The sequence below is a fragment of the Pararge aegeria genome, chromosome 8 (genome assembly GCF_905163445.1).
Source record: "Pararge aegeria chromosome 8, ilParAegt1.1, whole genome shotgun sequence".
NCBI lineage: Eukaryota > Metazoa > Arthropoda > Insecta > Lepidoptera > Nymphalidae > Pararge > Pararge aegeria.
In genome coordinates this window covers 10,453,337-10,465,049 of record NC_053187.1, presented here as the reverse complement: position 1 = coordinate 10,465,049, position 11,713 = coordinate 10,453,337, and the positions used below count along the sequence as shown (strand labels likewise).

Below are 11,713 nucleotides of genomic sequence, written 5' to 3'. Positions count from 1 at the left end.
CTTCTAATCCAAGGGGATGTTCGAAATTTTACGCAGTTATTGACAACCGATAGTATTCCAGCTAAATTCAACGTTTATCAATTTACAGAAAACATCCAGGCACAGTTTTATTATAACTGTATAAAGAGGTATACTGTATTGTCAGAAACTACTAAAGAACTACTAAAGACTAAAGGCTTATTCGAACGGCAGGGTTTGAATGGTCAGACGGGTTGGTAACCGCACTAGATTTAAGTAGTAGAACAAAGGATGCTGCTATCTGATCTCTGTTATATATACGAATTCCCTTACGACACCCACGGGAACGAGGAGGGGTTAGGACCACTGTATTCTGATCTGCCGTCACCATACCCCCCATATGTTAATTAATGGCACCTAATTCAATGAATCCATAAACTGAAATTGAAATGTACAACGTTGACATAATACCTACTATACTAATAAAATTTGAATAGAATCGGAATTTAAAACGGATGTGAATATTAAAAATATCCTAGTTGACCTTCACAGCTACCAAACATAAATCTCTAAAACTAGTCAATAAAACCACTGTCATATAAAATTGAAGATGACCGCACCCGCAGGCCTCCAAAACGAGTTATGTTTTAAATGTCAAGGCTATTATTACCGGCTCACAAGAGGTTTGTAAGGTGGATCACTCCGAAAACTTCTGCAGCGGAAAACGTCTAAATGCAGGGCCATATGCAATGTTACCTATTATTGCAACCAAATATGTTATAGTACTATTATACGATTTCGGGTTCGGAGTTGATCCTAGGCAAGCACCTCGAACTTTTCGAAGCTTTGAACCAATTTTTAAGTAATTAAATGTTACTTGTGCCAATGGTAAAGGATCATAACGACACCTGTAGCAATGAGAGGTCTCCATAACATTTTCAAAGTCGTGTGTAATCTACCCATCCACACTTAGTCAGTTAGTGTGTAGGACTAATGCCTAAACTAAACACTTGACATTTTGATGGGAGACTCGTGCCCTGTTTTTGGGCGGTATCTAATGTATGTAATGGCGATAGTGATTAATGTCTTGTACATCTCAACATTGTTTTTATAAATATACTAGCGTACCCAGCACGCTTCGCCGGTCTAGATTTGGCTCTATTTTATTTAAACAATAAACTTACATCATTAAATTTTTAATTTAAGTCTCATAATATATTAAATCATTTATTTCTCTAAGTATTCATTCTCTTCTCGAGCGGGTGAAGATCATTATCTTCACCCATGTACACCCAACAATAGAATATCATCATAGTAAATAAAAGCTGAATTTGACAGTTTCACAGTTTAAAAATAGGAGTGCTCCGATCGTCACCAAATCCGGAGATTCCCTGAAAGTTTTATTGAAATCGGTCCAGCCGTTTCGGAGCCTATACGGAACATACCCACTTACTTTCTCTTTTATATATATAGATTGTATTCAAACCTTTAATGTAATATAGTAAAGCACACAATGGGTACAGTTAAAAATAACACAACACAAGGTGCACATAAATATCCAAAAGCGATATCTTCCACGATATACCTTTAAGAATCGAGCAGCTCTGTGAGACGGGAAATCGTTATAATATTTTTCAAATAATTACCTACACACAAGACTCTTGAATGTACAAACATACTATAAATTAAATAAGTAGAGTAAAAATAAAACTGAAGAGTTTGTTTTCTGGTTTGAAACTATACAAGCAAAATGAAAATATTTTATTTATAAATTGTTAAAAGTTATTTATTATAAATTGTTAATACAATGGAAATTCAGCTTAATTTTCAATAAGTACCTACTCCGCGAAAAGAGTCAGTATCTGTACAGATTACTCATTTCGGTTCTCCGTTTCCACTTTTCGCTAAGTATGTATATCAAATTATGCTTATTTTTTTTTGTATATCATGGAATTCCACAAAGTAACGCCTGATATTCAATATTTAAAAACTATTACTTAAAAAAAAACCCCTATACCCCCTACTCAATAGAGGATAAAAAAAAGCTTTGCATGAAAATACGTCATTTAGGTTAACAATTCAGTATTTATAAAAACGAGAGTGGTTAAATAAGGGATTTAAGTTTATTTGTCATAAGCGCTAAGCCCAGGTAATACCAGTAATACTAAAAATCTTGAATGCATTTGATAGCCTAATTTTGGAGCCAGGCAAACGAAGCGTCTCATCCGACGCAGTGGGTTGAGGTGTATTTGTAAAATACGAGTAGTTTGTATAAAACTTATGCGTCGACTTGACAACCTCATTTTTAGGAAGGAGGTTAAAACCTTCGCTTCAAATTTCTTAAACAACACTTATTTTATTTTCAAAGAAATATTCCTGGAACGTCATCGCTCACCGAGTTGCTCGACGATATTGGCAATAGGTGCGGCACGTAACAAGAAGGACCGATAAACGTCTCAAGGCGCTTGGCTGCCTTTTGCACCTCAATCCGCACCGGTGAACCCAACGTAGGTTGACTCGAGATTAAATGTTTATTAACTAGTTTGAAATCTTGCAACTGGATTCAAAACAATTATCTCTAACGAATTCGGAACTTTTGCATACACCTTTGATTTGGTTGACAACACATGAGTAAGTGGTGCTAGGTAGACACTAGTTCAAAATCCAATATGGTGAACTTGCAAAGATGGCGGACAAATTATTTTATGTGTGTATACACCATGATGTGGGTATCAAATGCAAGGGTTTGCTGGGAAGACTGAAAAGCTTCATAATTGAAACTGTCATTAAAACGGTATGCGTTTCCTTGTTCCAAGAAATATTTTAAGCTTAAGATTCTCAGCAAAGTTCTCTTTCCTTCAACGATGTTAACAACGCTTCGAAAAGTGAGGGAAAACATCGTGAGGAAACCTGCATGCTTGAGTGTTCTCCATATTTTTTTCAAGTGCGTGTGAAGTCTACCAATCCGCAGATGGCCAGCGTGGTGGACTAAGGCCTAAACCCTTCTCGTTCTAAGAGGAGACCCGTGGCTTATAGTGTTGATAATGGTGACGATGATGATCTTTTGATTAACTATTGTATGTAGTTTAGGTTGAAATTAACTTACTCTTGTAAATAAGCTAGATCATAATAAGTAATAAAACATCATAGATGCTTTCTGGCAGATAAAAAGTGAATTTCTAATTAGGTAAACGGTTTTTTCATATTATGTTATGATTATTTTTAATTACTAAATATGTTTCAATATTTTGTATGGATTAAATCACTGAATATTGAGTTTGTTTTAAATAACATTAAGTAAAACAATGAAATGTAAACAAAATTTTTATACAAAACTTTTTAAATTAAACACAGAGAGTAAGGTATGTACATAAATTACCGATATATATATATCATATGTTGAAATAGCACTTATTCTCATATAAACTAATTAGATAGAACAGGGGCCAAGTTCATTCAACGTTCTTTGATTGTTTAATATACTTATTGTTCTAAAGTAATAATGATAAGCCTCTTGAAATCTCAGTTAGTCTTTTTGCAACTTATATTTTATCATTTACCCCTTCACTTGAGCTCCGATAGAAAAGGTCTATTAATAATAGTGGCCTTACAACGTCTAGTACTGCAATGTAACTACAAACACAATGCACTAAAACAAGACAATAAAAAATTGTATTGAAAATTACGCATATATAGACGTGCTGTCTCTATTCGTCGCTGTTTAAATCAAAATGTATAAAAGTAAAAATCGTTAAATTTCACCGCAAAACAATTGTTTGTGCTTTAAGTTTAAACACTATCAATAGTATTGCGATTTTGAACGTGTCGACAAGTTTGTGTTTTTTATGAAATTTAGAATCCTTATTAGCTGCAGCGTTACTACAAATATCCTTTGCCGGGATAGTTTGCAGTGACGCTGCAGTACACTATATTTTTCTAAACAATAATGGCATAATTTTGTCAAGTGACATGCCTCTAATGTAAAGGCACGCTAAGTGGTATTGACTGATATGTGCGCCCAACAAAGAACTTAAAAAATGTTTACTAACTTGAGCTTAAAAAGTTCAAGTAAGTAGACATTGATTATTGGTTGTCAAATCTTCTGTATTGGTAACAAATTTTATCAAATTTGAGCTTGATGGTTGCAGTCTAGTTCCCAGTCTGAGGAGGGGCTGTGGCAAGGTAGTCAAGAGCGCGCTGGATATCGGCGGGGATTGGGTGAGGGGTTGGAAGTATGCTTCCTTGAGGAACGTAACCATTCTCATTAGCGATGTAGGTCAGGGAAATTTCCTGTCCATCTTCACTTGGGTACTTGAACTGTCCTTGAATTTGAAGGGCGGGCTCTTCGGCGCCAATATTTCTGAGTTCTCCGTTTGCGGATGAGGAAATACCGTTACTGGTTTCATATGTGTACTTAAAAGAGCCATCTGGGTTGATATCGCTTTCTTGACTCAAAATCTGGATTGGCTCCTGTGAAGACGGGGGCGCAGCTAATGCCACTGCGACTAAGGAAAGAATAATCTGAAAGAGGAGGATAAGTATTACTGGTAAATCAACTGTCCGAAATCTTCATTTCCTTTAACAATTGCTTGCGTCATCGATCTATTACCTACTTAGCTTGTTCGACTACAGATCCTGGCTTCGATTCCCGGAACAATTTATAGCTACTGTCACATTACCATCGGATGCTTAGGAAATTAATATTGTGTCATTTTCGTATTTCGGACAACACATTAAACCGTCGATCACTAACATGTGACAATCATAATTGTGAAATTATATTCACATTTACTATTTATTGGCTTAGAGTATCCACGCTGAATACTCTAAGCACAGTCCTTATATCGCATTAGAGGGAGGGGTTTACCCTCCCTCTAATGCGATATAAGGACTGTGCTAAGCAATGGAACGCTAATATTCTGATGATGGTTATAATGATGTCGATACAGATTAACATAAATGTAATAATTATTATTAATATTTAGGTATTCATGATTTAATTGGTTCAATTCGATTTATCGAAAAGACCACACAGTTTCACAAATCCTAAAAATTAAACTATTGAACTATCACATTCCCAGTATTCCATTCCCTATTGATAAGCAAACTCCCTTTAGAGCTGTCAATTCAACAATTAAACTTAATTAAAACGTTTCAGTATAGTTAAGCTTTTGAAAAATTAACATCACTATAAAAATACTGTTTAAATTAATCACTTTGATAGACACTTACGATGGTCTTCATGTTGGGGTTTTAAATGATGAATGCACTAGACAATGTGGTTCTATGAGTGGTATCGGTATATATAGTGGTCACTTTGGTGCCTCCACCTTTGGATGGTATTGCACCATAACCCACGTCCGAATAATTCGACAATATTGTGAGATACCTACCTATGTGCTAGCAAGATGTTTACACATACTCGTAGTTTTATTCTTAGCACCTATTATTTTCTTACCTGTTTCTATAGATCTATTCTATATCATTTTTTGAACTAATACCCTCTACAGTAAATTGTATAGGACACGTCTACATACAGACAATAGTTATTACAAATAACGTGCTGCTTACTTCTAGTCCCATAAGTCTTTTCTAGTAAACCACTTTTCTAGTGAACACTTCATGGACTTTTCTAGTGAACTAATACCTATGGGCTTCAGGTCAAATTAACAAGTTAATTTACCAGTTATTTGAATAATCAGAGAAAAATTTCTACTCTTTAAAAATCAGCTATTCCTGCTATTGTCTGAATCTTAGCCTCTATTTCGTAGGAGAATGGGACTGAAACCTTTGATATTGGTGTTCAATGATAGATTGTCGTGCCCAAGGCACATTGATTGTTGCTCCAGGCGAGTACTGAAAATTTTTGAGATTAAACGCAATACCTTATTTATTTATTTATTATTTATTTAAACTCTTTATTTTTACACCACTACACAGTTACACAGGAAAATAAAGGACGAATAGAGAGAAACACAAAAAAAACTGGAGTAGAATACAAAAGGCGGCCTTATCGCTAAAAAGCGATACCTTAATATTTTTAGCTTAGTCCGGGAATCGAACTCATTGCCAAATAAAATCAAACCACTAGTTTTCAGAACTACGATAACAGACACTCATCGTCATCATCATATCAACCGGTTGACTTCCATTGTTGGCCATCCATAATTCAGAAAAACATCTTAATAATTTATTTCAAGTAAGCTTAACTTTTAAGCACTTTTAAACGTCAGGTCTATCTGTTTATAGAGATTCTCAGATCAACGGTTCAGAAGGCAGATTCTAATGAGAAAAAGCCGGCTCTCCGAAAGAAGAAACTCAACAGTTGCTTTTCATTGCTAGATCTATTGTAGTAAGATCCAAAGTCAACGGGCCTTAGGCCGCGTGCTTTCAGCAAATCATCAAGAATCAAAGGGATAGCGCTTTGATTCCGATACAGACAAAATTAAACAGATAATAATTAGTAAAAATATAAATGTTTTTTTAGATGTATTGTTTGGTTAATAATTAGGTAATACTTTCGAAAGAAGCACACAAATCAATTCAGAGGATAGCGATTGCATAGGTATTGCATGGCTAAGCCGTAAGCGTTTAGTGTTAATTGAATAGCTTTACATTCGGCAGTGGATATTAGGGTTCCATTATCAAAATGATAATTTATATGGATTTTATAATTTTTATTATTGTATTTACCTACACTTAGTGGAATTATGAATTTTTATCAACTTAAAATGCATATAAAAAATTTTGGATCCGACAGGATTTGAACCTTTCTCCAATTAAGCTACGGCTCTCCTACCGTCGATGCCGAAATTAGTAATGCCTTTCACATCAGTCTTATAGCGACTCAGGCCGCGAGTGCCAGAAAGTCGCAGGTTCAAATCTTGTCGGTTCCGAAAATTTTTATATACATTTTAAATTTACACAGATTTTGTTTTGTCTAGTAAGAGTCAATTCAGTAATTTAATTTATACCTCCTCCCTTTTGCACAACTTTATTCTGATGACATACCATTCCATTACGATGCTGCGTGGAAACGGATTATGTGCAGTATAGGACTAATATTGCTGCCACAACGATGCCATAACGGGTTAGCCCGCTATCTTAGACTGCATAATTAAATATTATTAAATTAAATTAAATTAAATTAAGCCTTAACCTTAGAAAATAAACCTTGTTATAATGAGGAGTAAACAAATAATCTGAGCCAGTAAAAAGAGAAAACTTGGCAACCAGGCCGTTTTGATAACAATAAAGAAAAAAATATCATGATCGGCGAACAAAAATTAACCAACGAGTAGAATTGAAAAGGTATAAAATATATTGCTATCATAACATACGATAATATTGACATTATCTATATATATAAAAGGGAAAGTGTGTGGGTATGTTTCGTAGAGGCTCCGAAACGGCTGGACCGATTTCAATGAAACTTTCAGGAAATCTCCGGATTGACCTGGCGAGTAATCCTGTAAAGTTTGGTGAAGATCGGAACACTCCTATTTTTGAACTGTCAAACTGTAAAATACAGCTTTTATTTACTATGATAATATTCTATTGTTGGGTGTACATGGGTGTAGATAATGATCTTCACCCACTTGAGAAGAGAATAGAAGAGAATGAATACGGAGAGAAAAAATGATTTAATATATTATGAGACTTAAATTAAAAATTTAATGATGTAAGTTTATTGTTTACGCTAGTTTTTTTAAAAAAACATATTATTATGATATTATTTACTATAAAACTTTGCTTATAGGTTACAATGGAATGAGGATAATATCGTCATATTAATCACCATGCTTTTTAAAAGTACTAAATAAGTAGAACAAAAAGTACAAAGATTTTATTATCTTTGTCGAAAAATGCTTTGAAGGAATAACAGTAATAAATAGAAAAGACAAATAAATTTAACGTATAATAATATTGCACTTTATTATTTAATTTGAATAAATTATTTATAGTGTTGATAATAATTATAGTGTTGAACATAAAACTTTGTTCCTAGGCTATTATGAAATTAAAATATTGCAATTAATAATTTCCATGGTTCATTACGTAATAAAGAGTAAAAATGAAAAGGTACAAAGATATTGCCATCGAAAAATGTAGATTAATCATTAAAAAAGCCAAATTAAACGAAACATAATATTGCATATTATTATTTTATTTGAATAATATTAATAAATATAAATTTACATTATACCTACTATGTATTATAATAATTTTACATAATGATAGTGTTGAAAATGAAACTTTGTTGCTAGGCCATTATAATGCCTCAAGACATTGTACTTAATTTCAGTGCCTCTTATAGGTATGATTATGGATGAGAAGTAGCTCCATTTAAGGATTGTTCATTTTAAATTTTAGGAACGTTAAGAAATTTTTGATCATGTAGGTATATTATAGAGTTATATCAAATCATAACGACAACAATATTTCAATAAAATACATTCAATCCTCTTAGAATGGAGAGGTCATAACAAAAATGTGGAGTGTAACCCATAAGAACCGTGCATTTATCTAAGATAATTGTAGCCCTCAATACTTATTGGTCCTTAAAGTTTCAAAACGTCTTTATTTAATTCGTTGCTGCGTGAATGAAGCAAAAACCAAACAAACACTCTTTCACAATTAGAATACTTAGATGTACTCATAGTACAAAAATCCTTTGTGGGATTAAGTACCTACACCCTTTGACAAAATGATCCTGAAGCCAGTTGTACACCGACCATTTATTATCCTATGGCTATTAGCTATCACTGCCGGGTTAACCCTTTTCTGAGAGGGATTTAAAGCATATATCCAGCGCATAAGTCCAATGTTGGTTTTTAGACTTTTAACCATAATATACCTACCATTGCATATGCCTATATTTATTTGTTTTATTTATTTATACTCTTTATTTGTACACCACTCAGACAAAAAAAGAACAAACACATGAAGAATGAAGCAGGATACAAAAGGCGGCCTTATCGCTAAGTAGCGATCTCTGCCAGGCAACCTTAGGATTAGGAAAACTAAAAAGAAAACAAATAGGTGGGGTACACTATTTAGTACATACATACGAATATCTACATACTAATACATAAACCAGACTACACAAAATAAAAAAATACTATTGATAAATATAAAAAATAAATATACTAATACATATCTTAATATACCTATTTATTACTTAAATATGAGTTTGAGTAGATAAATAAATAATAATAGTCGTCTTTACTGAGCGAGATAGTGAGCCTTAACAGCATTTTTAAATACGCTCAATGACTTCGACTGTCTTATGTTCAATGGGACTGCATTCCACAAATCAGTAGCTTTGACAGTGAACGAATGCTAAGTTAAAATTACAACAAACAAAGTTATATGATAAGGAAGTTAAACATTTATAAAGTCCAGACAAATTCGTGGAAGCATGCAATGTTTTAAAATACCATTCTGCTCAGTTTCTTAAAGAGTTTTTAAGGGTGGAATCTAAAGTACACACTACAGATATACCGGCTTGACTTTTTAAATGTGCTACTACTTGAAAATTCAGTTTTTCTATTGTTTAGTTAAAACAAGGGTCCACAAGGGTGTAAAGTTTTATAAAGTTACATAATAAATCAAGGGAATTATTATATTTTTTCTTACTTAATTATAATTATATTCTTTCAACTAAAATGACTACTAAAGTGGTCTGCAGCCATCCTTACATGAGAATTCATGACATTGATTGTATGTATAACTGTATAGATATTGCACGCCTCATAAGCGAAGCGTATTACTGTCATTTTACGCACACAGAGTGATTCTCCAACTTAAATTGTCAATTTTTTAATTCTTTATTGCTTTTATAAGTGAATATAAATAGACAAATGTTGAGAAAAAATACTATTTTTTTTACACTAATGATATTTTTAAATCTCTTTTTATTATTTAAACTAATTAAAAAATTGTCTAACAAAGTTCTGTCTTGGACATCTGTTTGTCTGTATTTGCGGATCCCGTATCTTGTGGTCACGATAACGAGCGAGTTTAGTATTTTGAGGAATTCTAAGTATTCCTCAAAATACTGAAGTATTACTTTTCACGGTATAATTAGATGTAGTTTAATTATTATTTACAAATAATCTCAATGTAACTGTAATGAATGAGATTATGAGACATGCACTTTTGGATTTTCAAACGATTTTTACTTTTAACTTAATTGAAGAATTTTATATTATAATATGAGCCAATACAGAACTGTGTAAATAAATTACTGTGTATACCCTATTTTATGTACGAAATCCACTGCCATTTATTTGCTTTTCAGTCTATAGCAGATAGTATGAAAACAATACTAAGTATTTTTGATTTACGAAACTCCACTACTTTTATTTATTAAATAAGATGTCAATGTAAGATGATCATTTTAGCTTACTATAAGTTTCGACAAACGCGTATAATAAAAGCCCTAAATAAAGGTATAAAACTATTCAAGGGTTCTTGTTCTTTGAGTAGCGTGATATGTAAGGCTCGTTTTTATCAAGTTAATAAAAGATGTTTTAATTGGGCAAATATGTTCAATGTTATATTTGGTCTACAAAAGTACAAAATGTGTTATAAATAATTAATCATTATTATCATATTGTTATCTATTATTCAACAATATTTAAACTTGATAATGACATCAATCTGTTTGAAAGGTTTGACCTGTTAATTTTCAGGCTGTGGTGGCGCTGTGGCGAGGTAGGCAAGAGCACGCTGAATTGCCTCAGGTACTGGTGGTGCGGTAGGTAAATGAGCACCTTCGGGGTGGTAGCCATTCTCATCAGCTGTATAAGTCAGTTGAATGTTGGTTCCATCCTCACTGGGATACTGGAATTGGCCTTTGACTTCTATCGCCTCAACATCCCCAACTTTTTTCAGCTCTCCCTGCTGGTCGGCGCTGATACCATTTCCAGTTTCGAATGAATATTGGTATGAACCATCACCATTAACTTGGCTATCTTGACGCACAATGGGAATAGGCTCAGTCGGCGCTTGGGGGGCAGCAAAGGCCACCGCGGCAAAGAGTGCAACGAATACCTGAAAAAACATAACTCAATTATTCACTCATCAACATTTCGCACAAAACAACTTTGAAATATTCTCTAAAATAATCATATAACTCTAATAAGAACAGCACACTGATAATTATTGTAAATTATGTTGCAATTGGGCACATGTCGTTTAACACTTCACTGACACTTATAACTAAATTCGAATATACCGTTTAATTACACTTACAAAAGATTTCATTTTTGTAATGTTCAGTAAAGTTGGTGTATCACTGCAAGATACTGTTATTGACTGATGCTTGTGTATCCTGATAATTTGAGTATTTATAGTAGGCCTAAGATACCCACCTCCCTGCAATCCTAGTTTCGCAATCCTAAGTGATGTCGCAAAATCTATGAAATAAGTAAACAGTGGATGCATTACCTCGAAATGTATATGTCAACTTGTCGGACGACGTAACGGCTTTCAACAAAGCTAACGGATTTTCATTTGTTCAGTATTGACCTTAACGCAAGAGTGTTTACATCCACAAAATCACCGCTTTGCATTCCTCGATCACACCATCTATTAGTACATATGTATAGTTACACAAAGTTTTTAGTCTACGTTAATCATAATTTTCGTAAGATACAAGAAATTGCGTTTTGCTTTGCTGTGCTAATTTAAAGACAATTTGCTTCAAGCGCTATTATTGCCAAGGCGCATTCAAGCACACTTACTTTGA

General features: G+C 33.4%; 2 protein-coding genes across 2 annotated transcripts; both read right to left on the bottom strand.

The window, feature by feature from the left end:
• Positions 1 to 4,107: 4,107 nt before the first annotated feature.
• On the bottom strand, positions 4,108 to 5,202 carry LOC120625893 (larval cuticle protein LCP-17-like). The gene is made up of 2 exons (XM_039893153.1): positions 5,191 to 5,202; positions 4,108 to 4,479 (listed from the first exon to the last, which is right to left on the bottom strand). Exons 1-2 carry the CDS (start codon positions 5,200 to 5,202, stop codon positions 4,108 to 4,110), a joined length of 384 nt encoding a protein of 127 aa, XP_039749087.1.
• A 5,442-nt stretch (positions 5,203 to 10,644) lies between these two features.
• On the bottom strand, positions 10,645 to 11,479 carry LOC120626000 (endocuticle structural glycoprotein SgAbd-3-like; the record flags this gene model as incomplete). The annotated part of the gene is given in 4 exon segments (XM_039893281.1): positions 10,645 to 11,016; positions 11,218 to 11,296; positions 11,413 to 11,440; positions 11,443 to 11,479. Coding segments are annotated over 4 exon segments (516 nt in total), but the record flags the coding sequence as incomplete, so codon positions are not given.
• Positions 11,480 to 11,713: the final 234 nt, after the last annotated feature.